General features: G+C 50.6%; 8 protein-coding genes across 8 annotated transcripts; 5 read left to right on the forward strand and 3 right to left on the reverse strand.

Moving 5' to 3' along the window:
- Window positions 1-77: 77 nt before the first annotated feature.
- ASPZODRAFT_12789 (hypothetical protein) lies at window positions 78-2631 on the reverse strand (the record flags this gene model as incomplete). Its single annotated transcript, XM_022721861.1, has 4 exons — window positions 78-1097; window positions 1154-2216; window positions 2277-2431; window positions 2491-2631. The coding sequence occupies 4 exons, from the start codon at window positions 2629-2631 to the stop codon at window positions 78-80; spliced, it is 2379 nt and encodes a 792-aa protein (XP_022584179.1).
- A 291-nt stretch (window positions 2632-2922) lies between these two features.
- ASPZODRAFT_58307 (hypothetical protein) lies at window positions 2923-4859 on the forward strand (the record flags this gene model as incomplete). The annotated part of the gene is made up of 4 exons (XM_022728758.1): window positions 2923-3097; window positions 3158-3430; window positions 3485-4610; window positions 4676-4859. The coding sequence occupies 4 exons, from the start codon at window positions 2923-2925 to the stop codon at window positions 4857-4859; spliced, it is 1758 nt and encodes a 585-aa protein (XP_022584180.1).
- A 594-nt stretch (window positions 4860-5453) lies between these two features.
- Window positions 5454-6624, forward strand: ASPZODRAFT_57752 (hypothetical protein; the record flags this gene model as incomplete). Its single annotated transcript, XM_022728706.1, has 6 exons — window positions 5454-5519; window positions 5640-5730; window positions 5813-5838; window positions 5913-6258; window positions 6320-6486; window positions 6553-6624. The coding sequence occupies 6 exons, from the start codon at window positions 5454-5456 to the stop codon at window positions 6622-6624; spliced, it is 768 nt and encodes a 255-aa protein (XP_022584181.1).
- Window positions 6625-7194: 570 nt separating this feature from the next.
- Window positions 7195-8991, forward strand: ASPZODRAFT_156751 (hypothetical protein). The gene is made up of 3 exons (XM_022726280.1): window positions 7195-7435; window positions 7545-7965; window positions 8032-8991. The coding sequence occupies exons 1-3, from the start codon at window positions 7370-7372 to the stop codon at window positions 8796-8798; spliced, it is 1254 nt and encodes a 417-aa protein (XP_022584182.1). The 5' UTR covers window positions 7195-7369; the 3' UTR covers window positions 8799-8991.
- A 504-nt stretch (window positions 8992-9495) lies between these two features.
- ASPZODRAFT_12793 (hypothetical protein) lies at window positions 9496-9918 on the reverse strand (the record flags this gene model as incomplete). Its single annotated transcript, XM_022721870.1, has 3 exons — window positions 9496-9532; window positions 9621-9726; window positions 9807-9918. The coding sequence occupies 3 exons, from the start codon at window positions 9916-9918 to the stop codon at window positions 9496-9498; spliced, it is 255 nt and encodes an 84-aa protein (XP_022584183.1).
- A 568-nt stretch (window positions 9919-10486) lies between these two features.
- On the forward strand, window positions 10487-13508 carry ASPZODRAFT_128173 (hypothetical protein). The gene is made up of 6 exons (XM_022721945.1): window positions 10487-10819; window positions 10884-10901; window positions 10977-11053; window positions 11131-11197; window positions 11267-12384; window positions 12452-13508. The coding sequence occupies exons 1-6, from the start codon at window positions 10729-10731 to the stop codon at window positions 13322-13324; spliced, it is 2244 nt and encodes a 747-aa protein (XP_022584184.1). The 5' UTR covers window positions 10487-10728; the 3' UTR covers window positions 13325-13508.
- A 517-nt stretch (window positions 13509-14025) lies between these two features.
- ASPZODRAFT_2115362 (hypothetical protein) lies at window positions 14026-16248 on the forward strand (the record flags this gene model as incomplete). The annotated part of the gene is made up of 5 exons (XM_022727765.1): window positions 14026-14392; window positions 14467-14488; window positions 14554-14651; window positions 14680-15065; window positions 15143-16248. The coding sequence occupies 5 exons, from the start codon at window positions 14026-14028 to the stop codon at window positions 15989-15991; spliced, it is 1722 nt and encodes a 573-aa protein (XP_022584185.1). The 3' UTR covers window positions 15992-16248.
- Window positions 16249-16370: 122 nt separating this feature from the next.
- ASPZODRAFT_156754 (hypothetical protein) lies at window positions 16371-20590 on the reverse strand (the record flags this gene model as incomplete). Its single annotated transcript, XM_022726281.1, has 3 exons — window positions 19836-20590; window positions 17623-19761; window positions 16371-17560 (listed from the first exon to the last, which is right to left on the reverse strand). Exons 1-3 carry the CDS (start codon window positions 20476-20478, stop codon window positions 16371-16373), a joined length of 3972 nt encoding a protein of 1323 aa, XP_022584186.1. The 5' UTR covers window positions 20479-20590.
- Between the last annotated feature and the right edge of the window lie 1830 nt (window positions 20591-22420).

Below are 22420 nucleotides of genomic sequence, written 5' to 3' on the forward strand. Positions count from 1 at the left end.
CATCTTCAACATTCCATGGCACATAAGTCTGTTTGTCACGCCCAAGGATTTAAGATATACATACAGATTACCAAAAACTAGTCCTCTTCAATCTCCCCTTCCTCGCTGCCTGAATGCACCGCTTTCTCTTCCTTCCTAACCTCGGCCTCACTGGGAGTAGGCTCATGAACACGATCTCGTTCCTTGTCACGCTTTGCGCCTCTGCTGCGCTCTCTCTCACGGCTGTCTCGCCTATGGCGCTTCGCAGAGCGACTTGCAACGCTTTCTGCGTCACTGTCGCGTCTACGCCGACGGTCAGTACTGACAGTGCTTCGAGTGTCCCCACCATAATCCAACTCGTCGCGACTGCCGCGCGGGTCGGCGCGGGTGCGATAGAGACGTTCACGCTCCTCCTCTCGTTCCCGACGTTCGCGCTCATAGTGGGCGAGGGGTCGAGAGGCCCTGTCCCGGTCTCGCTCACGGTCACGTTCGCGGTACCGATCCCTCTCCCTCTCGCGTTCGCGATCTTCTCGGCGTTCCCGAACCGGTGAGAGGCCGCTGACTTTTCTATAAGTTCGCTCACGATCTGCCTGGGCTTTGCGACGGTCCGCCTCATAGGCATCTGGCTCGGGGGTGCGGCTGAGCCGGCTCGAGGCTGCCCGTCTATCACCACGACTGCCGCGATGGTCACGTTCATGGTGTTCTCTCCGGCTGCCCCGATCCCGGTCTCTGATATCGCGGTCTCTATCCATGTCATCCTCTTTTTCTTTAAGACGACGGATGACTTTATCAAAGGCCGCTTGGCGGAGTTCATCTGAATCAACGGCCTTGTACTCGTCCAGCTTCTCTACTCGAGCCCGAACTTGGTCCCAGGTGTCAGTGACACGCACAGGGGGTTCCAGACGTTTCATACGAGAACGCAGGGCATCCACTGCGCGTCTCTGGTGACGATCAGCCGCGTGCTTCTCCTCCTCATTTCGCCGGACAGCCTTTTCTTGGATGCGCTGAAAGATCAGTCTGAGAATATCTGGATCGATGTTTGCTGTCCGGCGATCAGAGCCTATAACTGAGTTGAACTCTTCGAATGTCGTCTTGGGGGCAATCTCGTAACGTTTGTCCTATCACACAAACTCAGTAACCGCTTAGAAAATGGACCATGAAAGAGAAAACTTACATCGAGAACATCCAAAACATCGTTACGAGGTCCCCGCAAAGAGCGTTCTTCTTCTTCAACCATATCCCAGAAAAGATCAAGTGGAGTAGACCCCGATTGGCCTAGCATATTTGTATAGCGAGGATCTTCCTTGATGAGATGATAGGTATTCATCCATTTGCTCCCAGCTTTAATCTTGCCGTTCGACTTGAGTTCCTTGAGTAATTCCTGGAACTGCTCCCTGCTGTGACGCTCCTTTCTTGCCTTAGCAGACTTCTGTTGTTGACGAGCATCATTGAATGCTCGTTCAAGAGACTTGATATGGTTCTCAAACGCAGTAAGAATGTCAGATTTTGTCAGAGTTTGAAACTTATCGTCAGTTTGAACTCTCTTGTTGTTCTGAATAATATTTTGCGCCTCGGACCAGCGGGTGTATGGCTCCAAGTTCATAGACTTCAGAATTGTCACGAGTTCGTCCATCGCAGCCTTGCGCTTCACAGCCTCCTGTTCCACATGGGCTTTCTTGAGCTCGATAATGTATTCTTCAAAAAGCTGTCGTCTTTCATTCTCATCATCAGTAGATCTGAATATTGTTTCGCCCTCAATGATCGGCCGAATTGTCTTCCAGCGACTATAATACTTAATCTCGGGATGCGTCTTTAGCATACTATTGAAATCTGCTCTGAGCTTGGCGAATCTTTCCTTCGCTCGGTCCTTCTCTTGCATGCGAACCTCGACTGCGTATTTCTCAAAGGCTGTCTTGCGGTCACGGGGGTCTCTGATGGCCCGATACTGCGGGTCTTTGATGGTTGTACGCATCGTTTGTTCCCATGTCCAATCAGGTTGAACATTATGCCGCTTAAGCATCTTCATGAAAGCACTCTCGGCCTCTTCGAGCGAGCCGTATTCCGGGTCGGATTGCGCCGCAACAAAGGCAGGTGCCGAGGGAGCAGAAAAGCCATTTGTATCGGGCGCACCGAAGCCACCACGCCGATCGTTGAACCCGCGATTGTAATCGTCACGATCACGGTGCTGTGGCTGGGAAGGGAACGAACTGACACTGCCAGCAACGAATGTCGGGGCCCTAGAATCCCATTAGTCAATGGTACGGAAGAGCACATAAACCCAAACAACAGCTACTTACGCTGGAGGGGGTACCGGGGCCGTCTGGACCTGTGCAAGCGCATTCTTGTAAACATCTGGCATCTCCCAAGTGCTTTGCTTCGTTTCCGTGTTGTACCAATATTTGCGGCCACCCTCAGCAGTATACTCTTTCCAAGGCTGGTTTGACAGAGCTCTCTATATCAAATATGATGGTCAATAAACAAGTAAATCACTGAATTGAGAGGGTTACTCACCTCTACCGGCGTCATAAGCTCGGCAGGCTTCGCCCATTGTGTCGCCTTCGTCTGCACATTGTAATAATAAACCCTTCCTTCAGCGTTGCGAGCTTCCTGCCAGATAGCAGGAGCTGTCGACATACCGTTCATAGAGCTCATATTGGACCTGCTAGGCTCTCTTATGAGAGAAAAGGCTGCAAGAACTGTCTAATCTGATGCGAGCAGAGTGCAGATTCGGTCTGCGCGCGCTCTCAATTTCCTGGGCTGAGATCGCCCGTCGCCGATGTTTGTCCTGTTTGCATCACATCTCCTGTCCGACCCAAAGCACCACCGTCGCATGAACACATGGGTTTTATCCAGAGCTCCAGCAACACATACCCCTCCTTTTGGGGTCGCAATATCTTCTTCGAGATTGCTTTATTGATGGGAGTGTAGTTCCCCAAAACGGCCATGCCTGGCATTGAGACTGCTGGAGAGTTCCTAAGGCACGCTGTGCTGGATACAGTTGTCCCGCATGCTACTGAACTCGACATTGAGAAAGCCATAACTTCTTGCCTGGAAACCGACGCTGATGATCTGCCTACTATTCTATCATCTATCAAACAGCGCTCGCTGCTATTCTTCGGTGTGTATACAGTTCAGCTCCTGACCGAACTCCGTCTCTTACTCATCTAAAGCGACATAGATGAATTCTTGCCCGTTCGCGTTGTCCTGAGACTCTCCAACTGCTCAGAAGAGAGTTTGAAATTCAATTTGCAGAGACTGAAGGCGAGAGTTGAAGTATTTGCCATAGACCCAGCAGAACCCCCCCCTGAAAACGCGCCGCCGACACGAGACCTCATCTTTTCTCAAGTGCTGAGCGGAAGCGATGACCCGTTGGTGGTTGTGAATGCGTTTGAGGATGGTGAGCGCAGTGGGAACCATGTCTATGTTATATGGAACGTTGAAGCCTTTTTGAGTAAGTCAACACCTTCTTGGAGTGTGTTGGACCTCGTTTCCTGATATCGGGTAGGACGGCCTCGTATCCGCATCCAAAATCCCTCGCTACTTTTCCAATCTTCGGTCAATCTCAATCCCCCAGAGAAGCTACGAGATGAGTCTGAAAATGACGACTATCTTCCCCCTTTAATACCTGCGTCGGCGAACATCCTGCAGGCCCTATCTGCGAATCAAGGCTCGAGCCAAACAGACCCTTTTCTTCCAGCATCGAGACTGTTGCGAGTCATACCTGCGACCTATACAGAAGAGCCTGTACACAATATCAAACAACACCCGGGCCATCCAATACGTGTTGTTCCTGCCGCCAGTGCCAGGATCCGATATTCAAGACTAAATTCATTCTCCGGTCGACCCACCACTGTTGCAAGTCTCGATTTCGAAGTCACCCCTTTCTTGAACTGCGATGTTCTTTTTGACAAAGCCGACCTTCAATTGTCAGATGGAACCATTGAGACTCTGTCGGAAGTTCCAGAACTTACACCGCCAATTCTCTGTCGCCCACGAGACGACATCACTTTGGTGTACAAACTCATGCCTGAATATGGGCCGGATCCAAATCCATCGACCACGGTAATGGCCAGTACCCTGGACATATCATTAGGTGCTACCATTAAGTTGTCGGAGGATTGTAATCCGCGGATTTTCATGCAATGGCGAACCACCGTTGATTTTTCAGTGGCTCTCAACCCAACCTTTGGAGGTCCAAGCCAAGCGCTCCAACGAAATAACCGTCCAGCAAGCCTCCCGATGGCATCTCACCAAGCGAACAGCGCAAGCGGAGTTCCTCAATCCAATCGAAGCTCACTCAGGGAACGGGCCTATTCGACCACAGACTCAGGCGTCACAATCTCTTTCTCAGGGCCTGTCAATGTCGAGGTGGGGAAGCCCTTTTCCTGGGATGTCTTCATTGTCAACCGCTCGACTATACCGCGTAAATTCGCCATGGTTGCCATGCCCCGAAGAAAGCGGATAGATCCCCGTACCCATGTTGCTCGCCCTTCAACATCATCGATATCCAGTTTCAGAGGAGATGAAGTTGCCGAGGCAGTCACAGACGACAATATCATCCATGCCATGCAGAAGAACGCGGCTGGTCAAGATGCGGAAATCATCAGCTTAAACACAGATATTAGAGTCGGGTAAGTCAATTGGCCGAGAAGTAATGATGCCTTCACGTTTTCAAAATGCTCATCATCAATCTTAGGCCTCTTCTCCCCGGCACCTGCCATTCCTTTGAGCTCAAATTGCTTCCCTTGATGATTGGATCTCTCCACTTGGAAGCGGTGCGTCTGGTTGATGTAACCACCAACGAAACCACCGATATCAGAGATCTACCAGACATCGTGGCCATCGATGACAGAGGCTCGCTATTCGGAAGCCATGAATAATGCATAAAACCCCCCCAGCTGTATATACTTTTTTTTCTGTATGTCTTGAGAAGTAATGAGGTAATGCTGAAGTGGGATATGATAGACTCCAAATACCATAGAAAAGAATGTATGGACACCAAATACCTCTTGAACAAATACATATCCACGCAGCATACTCCATACTGTTAAATGCAGTATTCAAACTGGCAGATCATCTCATGCATAATATTAGCTAATTGGCAGGCCTCATGGCCCCATTTTTCTCTGCAAGGGTCACCTCAAGTGGCGGAAGTAAGCGGCTACCTAAATAAGCGCCGATAACGAAAAACGCCTCACCCTCCGTACTCCATCAACTATTGCGACCCTATCGCGGTAGAGTCGGATAAGGAACCTGGGGTCGTCATCAACCCTCACTGTGCTCAGATTTTCCATCTCCAGAACTGCCGTCCGGACTGAATATATAACCTGTGCAAAAGAGCAGGTTCTTCTCTTGACCCATTTCCCGCCGCCCCCTTTTTGCGTCATACTTTCGCCCACTATTGCCTGAGAACCTGCCTTCGCCGGAATTCGACCAGGCCAAGGGGGCTTATCTCTACCTAAACCCTCCTCGCCATGTTATCATCCATGAGAAGAAAAGTCCTGGATGGGCTCAATAGAAGATATATCTATGGTCGCGTGGTATGTCTCTCTCGAAATACGCTCCCTGCTGTGAAAGAAACTTGGATAGAAGAGGCGGATAGCCTCGCCTTTTTCATCTTGGACTACGAGTCGGCACTAACATCGTTCTCAAATGCATAGCCCTTGTTACATACTATCATATTCTTGATTGAGATGGCAGCCGCAATGCGTCTTGCATCTAAATTCAACTCCTACTATGCCGAAAAACCCAGTATGCAAGATACCCTGCCTCGGTCGCTATCGATTCCCAACTTTTCAAACGTTGACTGACTTTTTTTGCCTGTGATATATAGTCTTGACCACCATGGTCACTAACGCTGTAAGCTCTCCCGATATGCAGCCGATTGTGCCCAATTCTATGATTCACTAATCGCTGACGTTTCGAACCAACAGGTGCTCGGCGGGATCGCGGACACAGTGGCACAGCTGATTACGGCATTCAAAACTCGCAGGAGGAGGAGAGTATCAGATGCCGGCGATGATTTGATCTCCATTGAAATCCACGACCTTGGCAAGGAGAAGCCGCCTGCCGTCGGGGAACTCGGCTTCTCAAAGAACTCGCCCCCTCCGTTCGACTTCGAGCGCCTGACCCGATTCATGTCGTACGGTTTTCTCATGGCACCGGTCCAGTTCCAGTGGTTCAGGTTCCTGTCAACAACCTTTCCACTCACCAAAAAGAACCCGACGGTTCCAGTGTTGAAGCGGGTTATTGTCGATCAGTTGATGTTTGCTCCCATCGGTACATACTCCCTCTTCAAAATAGGTCCTAAAATCTAAATTACTAACTACATGTACCTTAGGACTTGTCTGTTTCTTTTCATTCATGACAATTGCCGAAGGTGGAGGTAAACGGGCTTTACTTCGCAAGTTCCAGGACGTCTATCTTCCTACACTGAAAGCCAACTTTATTCTTTGGCCTGCTGTGCAGATTCTGAACTTCCGCGTGGTCCCTATTCAGTTCCAGATTGTAAGTCTTGAATGATATCAAAGGGTATCAAAACTGTCAACAGATCTAACGTGGATGTGCATATAGCCCTTTGTTTCGACTATTGGTATCGCATGGACTGCGTATCTGTCCCTGACCAACTCCTCCGAAGACGAGTAACGGCATGATCTCGGGCTCGCAATGTCAGACTACGAAATTTGCCACGTATCTCCTTAGTTTTAGTTCGTGTCGTCCTTGTTTTGCTTTGCCTTTACAAGTATTCAGACAGGGTCTAGTTGTGTGCTGCTTAGTTTTATGATTTGCCTGTGGATTCTTCTCGTTCAAGTTGCGCAGCGAAGTTACGATATATTTTGAAGCTTATCAATAACCTGGGGAATATTGATTAATATAGGTGTGAAATGGGTACCCTGCGATTGTTTCTTGACACACCACAGAAGTATGTACCATGATCATATACGTGCCGCTCTTCTAACCATCATGCAATGGCCTTATTAGCCAAGCTCTTGACGTAATATGGGAGGGGCTATGCACTCTTCCACATCCATAGAATCCCCCATAAGCAACCCGAGGCTGTTGAGAGCTCTGGATTTGTGCCCCGGGCTCTTCCGTCCACAACGTTGTCAAACTTGATTAACCTCCCGCTACTCATTGACATCAGTCCCGCATCAGCCCGAGCTAGAAGCATCAACCCATCTGCTTCACCGGAAGCCCCACCACTGCAACAAACAGTTCCATACCCCGCCACCTTTGGGACGCTTCAGGCTTTCGGTGATTTTTTCCCTTCGATCTGTTTCTTTCCTCAATTATCTCCTTGTCTGTTATAAGGTAGCGTTGATCTCTGCATTACGTCTGGAATCACGGTTGAATACCAGTGTTGCTGACCATAGACAGAAGCTCAGTCGTCATGTCTCTCTCCAACAAGCTTTCGATCGTTGATGTCGACCTCAAGGGCAAGCGCGTCCTGATTCGGGTATGTCCCATGTTTCTATATGGAGAGCCTCTGCATGGCAATGGATGGCGTTCGATGCAGAAAAAGAGACGTTTGTTGAGTGTTGTTTCTAACGCTGAGGTTTGAACAGGTTGACTTCAACGTCCCCCTCGACGCCGAGAAGAAGATCACCAACAACCAACGTATTGTTGGGGCTCTTCCCACCATCAAGTACGCCATTGAGAATGGCGCCAAGGCAGTTGTACTGATGTCACACCTTGGCCGCCCCGACGGCAAGAAGAACCCCAAGTACAGCCTCAAGCCTGTTGTCCCCGAGCTGGAGAAGCTCCTGGGCAAGAGCGTCATCTTCACCGATGACTGCGTCGGCAAGGAGGTCGAGGAGACCGTGAACAGTGCCTCTGACGGCCAAGTCATCCTGCTTGAGAACCTGCGTTTCCACGCCGAGGAGGAGGGCAGCTCCAAGGATGCCGAGGGCAAGAAGGTCAAGGCCGATAAGGCTAGTGTCGAAGAATTCCGCAAGGGGCTGACCGCTCTGGGCGACATCTACATCAGTGAGACTCTCCTTCCAAGGATTAATTTATTTTCTTTGTAAATGACTGATGCTAACCGGATGATAGACGACGCTTTCGGAACCGCTCACCGTGCGCACAGCTCCATGGTTGGCGTCGAACTGCCCCAGAAGGCTGCTGGTTTCCTGGTTAAGAAGGAGCTTGAGTACTTCGCGAAGGCTCTTGAGAACCCCCAGCGCCCCTTCCTTGCCATCCTGGGTGGTTCCAAGGTTTCCGATAAGATCCAGCTGATCGACAACCTTCTGCCCAAGGTGAACAGCCTCATCATCACCGGTGGCATGGCCTTCACCTTCAAGAAGACTCTGGAGAACGTGAAGATCGGAAACAGCCTGTTCGACGAAGCTGGTAGCAAGACCGTTGCCGACATCGTCAAGAAGGCCAAGGAGAACAACGTGGAGATCGTCCTCCCCGTGGATTACATCACCGCCGACAAGTTCGCTGCCGATGCCCAGACCGGATACGCCACGGATGCTGAGGGTATTCCCGACGGCTACATGGGCCTGGACGTTGGCGAGAAGTCTGTGGAGATGTACAAGAAGACCATCGCCGAGGCCAAGACCATCCTGTGGAACGGACCTCCGGGCGTCTTTGAGATGGAGCCTTTCGCCAACGGCACCAAGAAGACACTCGATGCCGCTGTTGCTGCCGCCCAGTCTGGCACTATCGTCATCGTCGGCGGTGGTGACACCGCCACTGTGGCCGCCAAGTATGGTGCCGAAGACAAGCTCAGCCACGTCTCGACCGGCGGCGGTGCTTCGCTGGAGCTGCTTGAAGGCAAGGTCCTGCCTGGCGTCGATGCTCTCTCAAGTAAGTAAACTTCTTGCTTCTGGGGAGGCGATATTTATGATATACACTGCGGTTATTTTCTCCCGCAATCAGAAACCCTAAGGGTGGTTCCTTTTTTTCTTTTTTACCTTTCCAACTCTGTCCACAGCATTCAATGATGTACGCATGAAATTATCTAGCTGGGATATAGTATACGATGAATGTAATGTACCTCATGCAACCAATAAATCAAGAAATGAAAATTTTATCAAGATTTGTGTGGCGTTGCAATTTACTTGTACAGTTTACTCGGTACAGTTCTAACTTGGTGGCTTCAAACCATAGACACTCGGTCAAAGCTCTAGTCTTCGCAAGATATGTATGTACCAGATGGAGATAGATAGAAGCCTGGAAATAGCCTGAATTGATAGACTTTATACCGCTCGACCATTCATGTAGATCTGTTTGAGGATATTCGTGAATGACAGACTTGATTTGCCGTCTAGGGGGGAGCCATTTTAGCTTCTTGACGAGCCTCTCTTGCCAGAACTGAGATGGGTTTTGTGACCGCGTAGACCCGAGATATCCCGGACAGTCGAAACTTTTAATAAGATATTGTTGATCGTTCCATATATGTCTGAGATATCCTGAAAGGTCAACCGGCCGGTGAAAGGGTTGGCCGAAATCATTGTCTGCGGACTCATCCATATTTCCAGTTGCTTCATTTTTTTTGGTTTCATATTATCTTCATTGTTTGGACGCCTCGACTTTCTTTAGTTCCTCCCTATATCCGAAAAAAAAACGTCAGTTTGTGTTTCGTCGAGCTGGTTGGGGAAAAGAGGCAGGTCAACCAAGCCGCCCAATCAACGCACTTTAGCTGCTTGGAGAAATCCTCGCCGGCATCATCGTCATCCCAGCTCTCTTCCCAGAGATGCCCGTTGTTTCCATTCGCCTGCTCGGCTTCTTCTTGCGGCCAATCTAGCGGTATCACGGGTCTGTTAGCGGAGCTGCACAAGCAGAAGAGCCAGCAAGGCTGCGCAAGGGCAAAAATGGCTCACCCTCAACGGGGAAATCTTCGAATTCGTCGTCTTCCTCCAACACGGGGGGCTTCTGTTGCTGAGGCTGTTGCGAGGCTTCAGCCTGGTTTGTGGATTGTGTTGTGTTCGACATGGTGGACAGGGGTAGTGCGCGGGTGCCTGGATGCGTGGGTGCGAGGGTGTGTAGATGTAGTCAGGTTTTTTCCAGAGATATAAAAAAAAAGACAATCACCAAACTATCTAGACTCTTGATGTTTGCAAGTTGGCGGAGTTAGAAGACGGTTGATGGACAGATGCTGGCGGATGCACGGACGATCCCAGGTTTGGAGGTGTGAGGAGCTGGGCGGGCCACCCCTCTAGAGCTACTTGGTACGTACTTTGAGAGGGGGGCTTACTCTGTTAGCAGAGGCAGACTCGCCCACAAGGTATTCGATCTAGAAAAGGGCCTGAAGCCTTGGAAGGTCTCATCTCAGGTAGATTACTAGATTACAAGCTATTAATTCTCCCCGTCAATACGATAAACGTTCGCTGGTCCGCGGAGACTGGCTGGGAGCCATATGCCGTCGCAGTCGCCAGAAACCAGGGACTGTCGTCACTTGTACCAAAGGGTACGATCGCAGGGACCCGGACTTACCGGCTGTATAACTATAAGCGAATCCGATCAGTGAATCAAAATCTGACAGATTGTCTCACCCAGCCTTGCCCCTCAACTAGCCGTTTTTCAAAAAGTCGGTGCTCCAGAAAGTGTGCCTGGGAGCCTCACTCATCCGCGTGTTCCCTATCTGAGGATTTATAGCTCCATCCCACCGTCAACTTTGGAGACTCCTTCCTCTCAGCCAGACAGCTGTCAGGCGCAGGGAGATCACTGGTAACGGCTAGATCTTTCTTACCGTGGCCCTGATAGGTGTAAGACCCTCTCTAGGACCTCTTGCGACCGGTCAATATGTTTCGAGTGGGCACTTGGCTCTCTGGCAAGCGTCTAGGCTCCAATGCCTCGACGCCGTCGATCGATGTTTCGACAGATTTGCGAGACCGTAAGTTCTCATGGATGATCCGATTCACTGTTGCCCGAAGCTAATGCTTGTGTTTCACTCTCAGTGGAAGATGCCATGCAGTGTACGTTGTCGGAATGTTGCGGATAACGCTTCTGTGTGCGGGGGAGCTTGCGTGCTGATATGCCAGCGGATTAAGCGGCGTCGTTGATTCTCAACGATGACGTTGACGGGGCGGAATCGGGCCTTGCTGAAGGGGATTCGACCTTCCATAAGGTACCTTCTTTTATATATATTTCTGTGTGGAATTATGTCTATATGGTGCTAATGCGTTCCCTTCCGAATCCGTATAGCTCGGCAAGGGTGTTGTTGCGTTTGTTCGGGCGACACTTGGCTTCGAGCAGGAGGTTATGCGACAAGGTCAGTCGGACGAATTCTAAATCACACTTCATCGCCCCTCTGTCTGGAACTGTTCCTGATATCGATCAGCATCGGAGCGCTTGACTGAAGCCGAAAGCGGCGCTGCCAGTGACCAGTCCAGAGCACAGAGCCGTTCTCCTCACGCCTCTAGATCGGAAATATATGCGCCTGGTACCGAATATGTGCTCTGCCAGGCAATGGCACAGCTCATGGGTGCAGTGGTCGGGGTCCTGAACGAGAGCTTGACAGAGAGTATCCGAGGTTTCTATAAAATGAGAAAGGCTTATCTGGCTCTGGACAGCATTCTTCAGATGGAAGAGAAGTTTATTCAAGAGCGGGAGTCGCGGCTGTCGTACTCTATTCAGTCCAGCGTGTCCTCTCAAACAATGATTTCCTCGGCTGGAGAGACTGTCATGACGACGACAAGTTCCCTCACACAGGTCCAGTCCTTTGAGATATCAAGCGAGGAATCGCCCGACCCAGACTCGTCCGAGTTCCAGACGCCTCCTACAGAACCGCTTGAAGGCTCGGAATTGTCTGAAAAATTGGCTGACCTGGCAGTTGGGGACGCAGATGCTGATACACCCACATCGACTGGAAATTCATCCCCGAGCGTCGCGGCGATGTTTAACTATGACCCGAATTCTGATGTCTTCAAGAATAAGATGGATGTTTTCATTCACTCTGGAGCCAATTGCTGTTACGGTGTGCTTCTCTTGCTCATTTCGATGATCCCGCCTGCTTTCGGCAAACTGCTGGGCATCATCGGATTCCGTGGTGACAAGCAGAAAGGGCTGCGGATGCTATGGCAGGCCACCAAGTTCCACAACATGATGGGTGCCATTGCAGGCTTTGCGTTGCTCGGCTACTACAATGGATTCGTCCGCTACTGTGATATCATGGCCGACGTGGGCCCTGGGGAGGATCCAGAATTGGCGGGTTACCCACGGGATAGACTGACGGCTCTCTTGACAGAAATGCGCGAACGCTATCCGGACAGTCAGCTATGGATCCTAGAAGAGGCCAGAATGAAGGCGGCGAATAAAAACCTCAAGGGCGCCTTGGAAATGTTGACTACCGATGTGCACAGTCCCCTGAAACAAGTCGAGGCTTTGAAGTATTTTGAAAAGAGTCTGAACTCGATGTACCTCCACGAATACGAGTTGTGTGCCAAGTCTTTTATGAAGGTATGGCTTTCTATTTTCCCCTAAAATTGGATCATGAACTAAATTTTGATTTTCCTATCTTTTTCAGTGTGGTGAACTTAACAATTGGTCTTTGGCACTGTATAACTATATCGTGGGAGCTGCGCATCTTGCTCTCTATCGACAATTAAACAAAACAGATCCTACTACTGCGTCTAAGCATGCCGAGAAGGCCACTAAATACTTCAGGCTCGCTCCTACTACGGCGGGGAAGAAACGATTCATGGCTCGACAGTTGCCTTTCGATCGCTTTGTGACCCGGAAGGTTGCCAAGTGGGAAGCTCGATCCAAGGAATGGAAGGTACCGCTCGTTGACGCCGTTGGGGTCGACCCTGTGGAGGAGATGATCTTCTTCTGGAACGGACACAGCCGCATGACAAAGGAACAGCTTGAAGAGTCCTTATCGAAGCTGGCTTGGTGTGAGAGTGACGCCAATCCCCAGTGGGCTCTGGGAGGTATTGAAGAACAAGCGATCCTAGATCTCCTCCGGGCGGCCGTTTACCGTTCCCTGCGCCGCCACGACGAGGCCAAGGAGATACTTCAACACCGCGTCATGAACCACGACAAGTCGCTCTTCAAGGGGAATCTCAAAGACGACTGGATCCTTCCCGTCGCCCATTTCGAGATGGCGGCTAACTTGTGGATGGAACGGCCGACATACATCGCAGCCCACGGCCCGAGTGTGAAGCCCCCATCGTCATCCGATTCCAACTCGTCCACGAGTACCATTGAAGAAATGGATAGCTCTCTCGAAAAACGGAAGGTGCGCGAATGCAAAGAACACATAGACCAAGCGGCCAAATGGGAGAGTTACGAGATGGAGGCCCGAGTGGGGATCAAGGTCACATCTGCCCTTGATGCCATTCAAAAATGGGAAGCCATACACTCCACCGTGGGCAGCTCGCAAAACCTCTCTAAATAGATATCTACCGAGATTTCTATATATATTTTGGCCGTCACATTTTTGGTATTGTTCAGCTGGAGTCCTATTTTGCCTTTGGTTAAGGGGGGGTGTTTGTTTTCCTCTTTTAAAGAATAGACGATGTATATTGGAGATTACTATAAATAAGCAGAGTAATCTACATCAGGGACTGAATGACCTCCATTGGATGATTTCCATTGAATAATCTGTAGAGTCGTCCTGCCCTAAGAAAATCCGGCGCTCTTCTCTACACATGCCGCGCAGCCGAAAAGCCCAATCAACGCCTGTATTATCCTGTATTATCCTGTATTATCCAACCAATCGCCCCCATGCTCAGTTCGCCTATCACTTCTGACCGGATTAACGGCAAGGCATTCAGCCAGTCAGGGCACATGCGGAGGAGGCAAAGCTTTTATCGGGGGCCAAGCCTATCGCCGAGCCCAAACCGGAGGTGACGTCTGATGGAGTGCTGCTTTGGACAGGCCGGCTGGCCGAGAGCGGGTAAATTTCCGGTGTTTGAAGAAGCCTGGATTGGATATTCTTTCTTCCCTCTTTTTAAATAGCTTGGAATACCCCTGATGAAAAGTCTGCCGAGGGTTTTTTTATTTGAGTTGTTGCAGTGTTCCACGAGTTGGACAGTGACTGCTTATCATTCGTTACACCACTCCACGTGCTGCTGAATCGATAGGAAGATCACTACCATGCCAGCCGACGAACGGTCTGTCGCTTCGTCGGCAGCCTCGGAGGAGGAGTACGACTACTCCATAGACGAGGAGGGCCGATTTGAGCCCACGACGACGCCTGGAGCTGCAGAGGCCGCGCTGGAGAAACAGACCACGGCCGCATCGGGGACGTCCGCGCTCGAGCAGCGGGCGCAGTCTGTGATTTCGAGGATCCGAAGCCGTGAGCCGGGCCAGATCGCACGGTTCACGCATCCACTGTCGCACACCAAGACGCTCGACGATGTGATTGTCGATTTCGATGGGCCGGACGATCCGTATAGGCCGCTTAATTGGGGGTTCTGGAAGAAGGCGGTTACGACGGTGCTTTACGGGTTGACGACGATGGGTACGTTCAACAATACCAATCCGATGGAAAACTTGCTGGTTCTCGTATGAGCTAATGGATTTCTTGCTGTGTAGGCGCTACATGGGCAAGCTCTGTGTACGAAATACAACTACTCGTCCCGGTTCTTTTCGTTTTCGTCTTCGTACTGACCAAACTACCAGTTACTCGCCGGGCGTCGATCAAATTAGCAAAGAGTTCCATATCGGAACGGAAGTTAGCACACTCGGCATTGCGCTTCTGCTCTTCGGATTCGGATTAGGTAGGGACTTGAACCTGTCACAATACAGTTACTGCAGGTGTTTTATTCTTTCGGTTTCAACAAGCTCACGCATCGGTACGTCTTTTAGGACCTCTCATCTGGGCGCCATTATCAGAGCTGTACGGCCGGAAACCAGCGGTGCTTGCTCCGTATTTCGTGGCGGCCGTCTTCTCGTTCGGTACAGCGGCTGCCAAGGATGTGCAAACGATCATGATTACTCGCTTTTTCACTGGGTTTTTTGGCTCCGCCCCCGTCACCAATACCGGCGGCGTGTTGAGTGATATCTGGACGCCGGAACAGCGCGGGGCCGCCATCGTCGGGTACGCCATGGCGGTCGTTGGCGGGCCTGTTCTGGGGCCTATCGTTGGCGGCGCGCTCACGCAGAGCTATCTCGGATGGCGATGGACCGAATACGTATGGAATTCCCAATAACTAGTTCTTTGTGTCAAAACGAAGTAAGCTGTGATAACTAAGTCTTGGTTTCTTTCCAGATCACTGGCATCATGATGATGCTATTTCTCATTCTCGACATCATCTTTCTGGACGAGAGCTACCCGCCAGCCCTCCTTGTCGCAAAGGCTCAAAGACTGCGGTTTGAAACGGGGAACTGGGCCCTCCACGCACGCCACGAGGAATGGGACGTCAGCCTCAAGGAGATCGGCAACAAGTACCTTGTCCGTCCGTTCCAGCTGTTGACAACGCCAATCTGTTTCTGCGTCGCGCTATATGCCTCTTTTGTCTACGGCATCCTCTACCTCAGTCTTGCGGCCTTCCCCATCGAATTCGAAGAGATCCGCGGGTGGAACCTAGTCGTCGGCGCGCTTCCCTTCCTAGCCTACCTTGTGGGCATCCTCTTCGGTGCCGCCGCCAACCTGCTCAACCAACGGTTCTACGTGAAGCGCTTCAAGGCGAACAACAACCGGGCCGTGCCCGAAGCCCGTCTCCCACCCATGATGTTCGGCTCAGTCTTCTTCGCCGGCGGCCTGTTCATCTTCGGTTGGACTGGCTCCAAGGATATCCACTGGATCGGCCCCGTCATGGGCGCCGTGAGTATGGGCCTGGGCTTCTTCACCATCTTCCAAGCCGCCCTCAACTACCTCATCGACACCTTCCAGAAATACTCCGCCAGTGCCGTTGCCGCAAACACCTTCCTCCGGAGCGTGTTCGCAGGCACCTTCCCTTTATTCGCCAACGCGATGTTCCACAAGCTTGGCGTCGACTGGGCCGCTAGTGTCCTCGGTTTCTTCGCCATCGCCCTCATCCCCATCCCCTACATCTTTTACATCTATGGCCGTCGTATCAGAGCCAAGGGCAAGTGGTCCAGAGCATCTGTTTATTGATGTGCTGTTTCTTTTTATTGTGTTTTTTTTCTTTCAAAAAAAAAAATCAATCTGCGGATACCATTCTTGTTGATTTGGGTCTCTACCTACTTGCATCACTTATGATTGGCATGATCATGCATTAATTTATAGACAGCGTTGGTTTATTTATTTCTGGACATATTTCATGTATAGAGGCAGTCAATAGTATGCAGCATGCCCTCACTATTGGCACATGTAATTAAAAGCAGCAGATGTTGCACTATTCTTATATTCTACAAAAAAAAGATTTGAGAAACGACAGACACCATCACATAGCTTTAGTCTAGATGCCTAGCTAGAGTAAAATTACACGCAGATATGCGAAATGATGAAAAAGAAGAAACAAGCCCGGCCGAAGTTAAGAGAGGACCATCGTATCATCATTATCCGCCTCGTCGGCGTCCAAAACTCCAAACTCCCAATCCCCGCGTTCAATCCGGCTCACCCGGTCCAACTCGGCCTGGAACTCGCGGCGCAGATGGTCGAGCGTGACAATCACGCGCCGCACGGGTCCCCCAATATTGGTACCCGATCCCGAGGCCTTGCTGTCCCGACGACCAGAGGCAGGGGTATTAGACACCCTGAATCCAGTGCCGGAGCTGAGGCGCCGCCCAGTCGACCCGATGGACGATTTGAGATCCGTGTCCTCCATGAAGACATTGCCGTCCTCGTCCTGCTGGGCGGTGCTGCGCCGTCGTCCGTCTGTGGAAAGTTGTTGATGATGGCCTTCTTCTTCTTCCTCCCTCTCCACCAGGATGTACGCCTCGCTCTTGTCCACACAGGCAAGCAGGTTGATCAAGGAAAGCAGCTCCTGGCGGATTTCCTTGCTTTCGGGATCGTCTTCTTCAACGGCGGGCCGTGGCTCTTCTCGGTCATGTGCTTTGATGAGGGCACGGCCTGAGGAAGGAGCATCCCGGGCCTCCCGTAAGCGTTGAACATTCCGATACGCAACCTCCGCGGCGCCGCGGTAGTCGTTTCGCGCTATGCGGTACGCTTGCAGGAGCCTGGTGTAGTCCGGTGCATTACTCGCAGCTTTCCTCCCGCCATCTGTGAGCGAGGTGAAGGAGAATTGCTTCTTCGCTAGCGACACTAATGTTTCATCCACATGTGAGGCGATATTAGGCATCAGTGCAGTAGGGAAATGAAGAATCTCCCGAAGACCGGCCGTGCTCGGTTCAAATGTAGAGAGGATTTTCTCAATCAGAGAGCCAAGGGCGGCGCGCTGCAAGGCGACATCTCTGTATCGCGAAAGAGCCGAGTAGGCCTGGTCAAACTGGCAGGTTTTCAGAGAGGCATGGAACAGGCGCAATAGAAGATCGGTACGCATGTCGGTGTATTCCCGGTCCTGCTCGCTTCTGTTCTCACTTTCCAGTGCTTGTAATGCAAGGCTGGCAAAATCAGCCACATACGAGAACGCTCGAGCTTGCTCAAAGAGGGAGAGGATATGTTGGAAATATTTCGGTAGGCCATTGTTGAAACTATCCATGGCAACAACGTCAAGAAGCGTCGAAGACATTTCGTGTAGATTCCCGATAGCCCTTCCACAGGCTTGGGGGAAAAGTGTTAGCCAAAAAATATATATCTTCGTGAGCAAGCAACCGAAAACTTACAGAGAAGGTATGCGGCCTTCTGGAAGTAGAGCGCTGCGGTGTCGAAATCAGACATCGACAAGTATAGGCGGCCTTTGGCATAGGTTGCCCATGGTGTGCTGGGCTGGAATCGAAGGAAATCGTACGCGAGATCGATGTTGTTATTGGCAATCAAGTTGCATTGGATATGAACCAAGGCATTTGGAAAGGCGACTTCTCCCTGGCGAGTGACCCACGTTAACAGATCACGGATACCAAGAGTCAAGGTATGGCTCTGCGGGCTCTTGGCATTTGGATATGGTTTGATGGGATGGGCGAACATGTCCTCGAGGATCGTTGCCTCTCTCTCCTTCTTGCCCTGCCACTCTGGCTCCTTGAGCGAAAATGTCGGGGCAGATGTGTCGGTAGATGGTTTAGAAATTCTGCTCGAACACTTTCGAATGTTGGCCGAAAGCCAGGCCATCATCTCATACTCTTTCAGAATATCAACCAGAGTGATGTAGAAGTCCGCAAAATCAAAGTCAGAATCCTCCTCCTGATTCACTTCACTCTCAAGGAATGTTATGAGCAGAAGAAGATCGAAGAGGATTTGACGGGTGTGTAAAATAGTTTCTTGAGCTCCGCTGACCATCACAGCAATTCCAAAATGCGTTGATGAAAGCTCCGAGTCCTTGCCATGGAAATGGTTGGGGATGGTAGCTATGATGGTGTCAAATAGATTGCTCGGCAGCTTATAGATATTCATGTGTTGGTTCAAAGCTGCACATAGGCCGTCAAACGTTTTGTCGGAAATCCGCTCTCCGAAGTTGCATCGTGCCTGAAACTCTGCCATCCGGTCAGGAACAGAGACACTGGGATCAGAAAAGATCTCAACCTCTAATGCGGCCCAACAATCCGCCGCGAGATCAGCAGAAAAGCTTTTTCGGAAATCAGAGGCAATATGGATCAGGCTTGACGCCTGATCATAGAAATTGCCGATTTCAGATTCGACGCTCCTATGTTCCCAGCGATCTTGGATCCTGAGTGCCCCCTCTCGAAGTTCTGTGCCAGAATTGTGCAGCAGTAATTCAGTAGAGCTACATTCGCGGATCAACGCGCAGCTGTCTTGTAGGAGCACCCATAACAAGTCATTGTACGAGTCATACGCCAGGGAAAGTGCATCGAGTCTCCTTCGGTTAAGGTCTTCTGCAACCTGCCAAAACTGACGCCATTTCGTATCGACATCCGTCGCATACCGGGAAAAGTCCAAATCATCCTCGGCATACTTGCGCAAGGATACAGTGGGCGTGATGGTTGCGCATAAGCGTTCCTGAAGTGGTGTGTTTCCCTTGGGCAGACCAGAGGCAGAGAGCGGGTTTAGCGCTTCTTGATAGATAGCCAGAGCTGTCTCCAGGACTTCCGTAGGGTATCTTCCAGGCTGCAAGAAATACTGCATCCACTTCGCAGTTGGATCGACGGTATCAGACGCAAGTGTGGGAGGGGGATCCTCGCGACGAGTCTCCAGGGCGGTTGATACCCAATTGTTCTCCCAATTCGACACCAACGTTTGGAAATCAAAGTGTAGGGTGTAGATCTGATAGAGGCTACTGTTTCTCCACAAGATCCAGAACTCCATTCGCTTTCCTTCCTCCATCGACTTGATCTGGAAATCGGCAATACTCCAGAACATATTTCCTGACGGGTCCGGGTCAATAGGTCGCAGAACAGCCTCCGGGAAAAGATCTTCGATCACCAATTGTGTTGTCAACCCTCCCTTGACAGCCCAGAACTTGAAGCGGCCATCTTCAAACGGCGAATACGTGACCACAAAGTATCGATACCCACCATCAATGGCTCTCTCAGCGTTGAAGACACGAATGAACGACGACTCCGAAGGATTCAAAGAGTATTGCGATCCATCGTGTTGTTGAATGTCTCTGTCCAGAAGATCCCTCGACGCTACCAGCTTTTTTGTCGTAAGATTCCAGATTTTCAAAGTGTGGTTCAGGCAGATGGTGAACACATAAGTTTGATCGGATGTTGTAGCAATAGCATTGGCCACGTTCGGATCGAGGTTTCGTCCCTGGAACTTGATAGACGGTTGTGCGTGCCATTTAACGAGCCCGCGAATCGATGAACCCCAAGTCCGTTCGTCGAGAGTAAGCGGAGACCAGTGCGAGCCTAAAGTATTGCAACAGGTTAGATTGTGTCAATTGCAGACACGAGCATAAAGAACTAAAAATAGGAGGACCAACCATCATCACCAGCCCTCCTGGTCAAGTGTAGGAGCGAGCCGTTATCCAAGGCAACGAACAGTTCCAAGGGGCTGCTCGCATAGAGTCTATGAGGATGAGAAAACGCCAATGGCGCTGGAATGCACGACTTGCACCAGTCCGATACATTCTCGTCAATTGCCGCTGCTCTGCGGAAGATTTCCGGCCGCAGTGTGAGGGTGTGCAGTCGTTTTGAGACCGTGATCACAAACACGTTCAGCACCTCGTGTTCCTCCAAGTCTGCGAAGGCGACGCCCGCAGGGATGATCTCTTCCTGAAAATCCAAGCGCAGAGTATTGACATATTCACTGTGATCCACGCCGCTCTTCGCCAGATCCGTACACTGAATCTCTAGCACCCGGTTCCCTTCGACCACCCTCCATAGAAACGTCCGAGGGTAGATCTTGCGCTTGCGAAAGTAAACCGAGCTCTGGGAGGCCAAGAACCGTCTGGCAAATTCTTCTTCATCCTTAGCAATCGTAATATCGCGGCCGGCGAAGGGCGTCACGGCAAACCGAGCTCGACGCGGCGCGCTGCTCTCTTGTGTTGGGATCTGGATGTTGACGGTGGTCTTGGGCGAGAATGGGCGGAGGTCGACCCTGGTCTCCTTGTAAAGCTTCACCATTTTCTTTTCAAACTGTGACAATAAATACCAAGGCGTCCGGTCTGTAAGAATGGTTTTCTTCAGGAATCCATGGTCGGAGGTGCAAAACAAGTCGGTTGCCGACAGCAGAGCCTCTGAGGTGGAAAGCTGAAGCTCTGATCCCGCTCAAAAAAACATGGTCTTGGCGCGAGCCTGGCAACGCTCGACAACAAGTTGCTAATGAGCAATCTGAAATCAGATACTCTTCCTATATTCACTGTTGATTTTTTGTTATTGAAGTTTATATGACTGATTCAATTCTCAGTAATCTTTTATGGTAATTTATACATTATTTTCGGTTTATTTTATATCTTAGTCCTATGCAACTAAACTCACAGCTAAAAATATAGCAATGCCATCCATGAACACTTTCTAAAGTACTGGATATTTGAGAGACATGCGGTATCGTGTTTATCATGATGAGGGGTAGTGTTCATGAGGTACAACAGCCAGTTGATGCTATCTTTAATCATTCTCCATGTCCTTCGGGCTCGGGTCGCCGATGCCGTCCTCGTTGATGGCAAAGAGACAGTCGCTCTCGGGTAGGCATGGACTGTCGTAGATTTTGCAAATTCTGGTTTCGCCGCGTCCCTTCTTAAGACTCAGTCGGGTGGTACTGGCATGCGCGATGATATTCCCACCGATCGGCTTCTTAGGATCAGGGTTGAACATAGCACTGGGCCCACCGTCCACTTGGGCAACCACTTGGTTCGTAATGACGACCGCAATACCGAACTCATCAGCCAGGCGTTGCAGTGTACGCATAAATTTGGCCAGATGAGTCTGTCGATTTGAGAGCTCACCACGGCCATTAAAGTCTGTTCGATACAGCGAAGTCGCGGAATCGACCACGAGAAGCGAAAACCGTGTCTCACACATCATCTGTGATGCTTGGTTGAGCAGCTGAAGTTGGTGGTCAGAGTTGTAAGCGCGAGCATAGGCCACATTGTCCAAGACTTCTTCGCCGACAAGCCCGTAGCGCTGGGCAACGGCCAGTAAGCGCACCGGTCGAAATGTGCCCTCGGTGTCGATATATAAGCATTTCCCTTCGCCACCCCCCAGGTCAAACGGAAGCTGGCATGTAACCGCAAGAGTATGACAAATTTGACTTTTCCCCGTTCTAAACTCTCCAAATATCTCCGTGATAGAACCGGTCTCTATGCCACCGCCTAGCAGGGTGTCGAGCTGCTTAGAGCCGGTGGTTATGGATATTAGTTCGCTTCGACGGGCGTGCATCTCCGTAGCTGTAGTGAACCCCATTGGAACGAGTTTTGACGCTATTTAATGGCCCTGGTTAATCGAGGACTGGCCTTGAAGAGTGTAAAAACAATGATATCAGCTTACCTTCGATGAGAATTTTTGTAGCCTTTTGCTCTGAGATACCCTTGATTTGCTCCAGAACACGCTTTGGCCTACATTTCTATTAGAAAAAGAGAGCACTGCGATTTACAGATGCAACCGGATCGAGATAGGCTGACGGCAGAACACATACGTATAAGCGACAGATTCGACTGTGTGAAAACCCGCATCAACAAAAAGCTTGATATCTCTTGCTGTCAAACCGGAAATACCCTATGGACTCCTGTCAGCAACCGGTATATTCAACCAACAGCTTCAATAACCAGTACTCGGGTCTGATGTTCGGCTCAAGTCCAAGGGCCGGTGTGTCCTCACCTCCAAAGCTGAGAGCGGGGTAGGTGCTCCGGGACCTGGGAGACCGTTCTCATCATATTCATTTTGTGACTCCATTTCTCCGGCCATGGTACCAGCCAAATGGGTACGAAACCGACTGCCAGGAGCGTCTGTTCAATATGTCTGACCGAAAACCGTGTACGCGAACTGGCACGCGTCTTCACTTCAATTGCAAACAGTTCTAGCAGCACTGGCAAGGTTTGGCCAGATGAGACTTAAATCTGGTGTAAAG

Source organism: Penicilliopsis zonata, assembly GCF_001890105.1.
Source record: "Penicilliopsis zonata CBS 506.65 unplaced genomic scaffold ASPZOscaffold_2, whole genome shotgun sequence".
Classification (NCBI taxonomy): Eukaryota; Fungi; Ascomycota; class Eurotiomycetes; order Eurotiales; family Aspergillaceae; genus Penicilliopsis; species Penicilliopsis zonata.

Coding starts and splice junctions, on each gene's coding strand:
- ASPZODRAFT_156751 (XM_022726280.1), top strand. CDS start 7,370: ATGTCTCTCTCCAACAAGCTTTCGATCGTTGATGTCGACCTCAAGGGC. Junction 7,436..7,544: donor GCAAGCGCGTCCTGATTCGG/GTATGTCCCATG, acceptor AGGTTTGAACAG/GTTGACTTCAACGTCCCCCT. Junction 7,966..8,031: donor TCTGGGCGACATCTACATCA/GTGAGACTCTCC, acceptor ACCGGATGATAG/ACGACGCTTTCGGAACCGCT.
- ASPZODRAFT_128173 (XM_022721945.1), top strand. CDS start 10,729: ATGTTTCGAGTGGGCACTTGGCTCTCTGGCAAGCGTCTAGGCTCCAAT. Junction 11,198..11,266: donor GCAGGAGGTTATGCGACAAG/GTCAGTCGGACG, acceptor GATATCGATCAG/CATCGGAGCGCTTGACTGAA. Junction 12,385..12,451: donor GTGCCAAGTCTTTTATGAAG/GTATGGCTTTCT, acceptor TATCTTTTTCAG/TGTGGTGAACTTAACAATTG.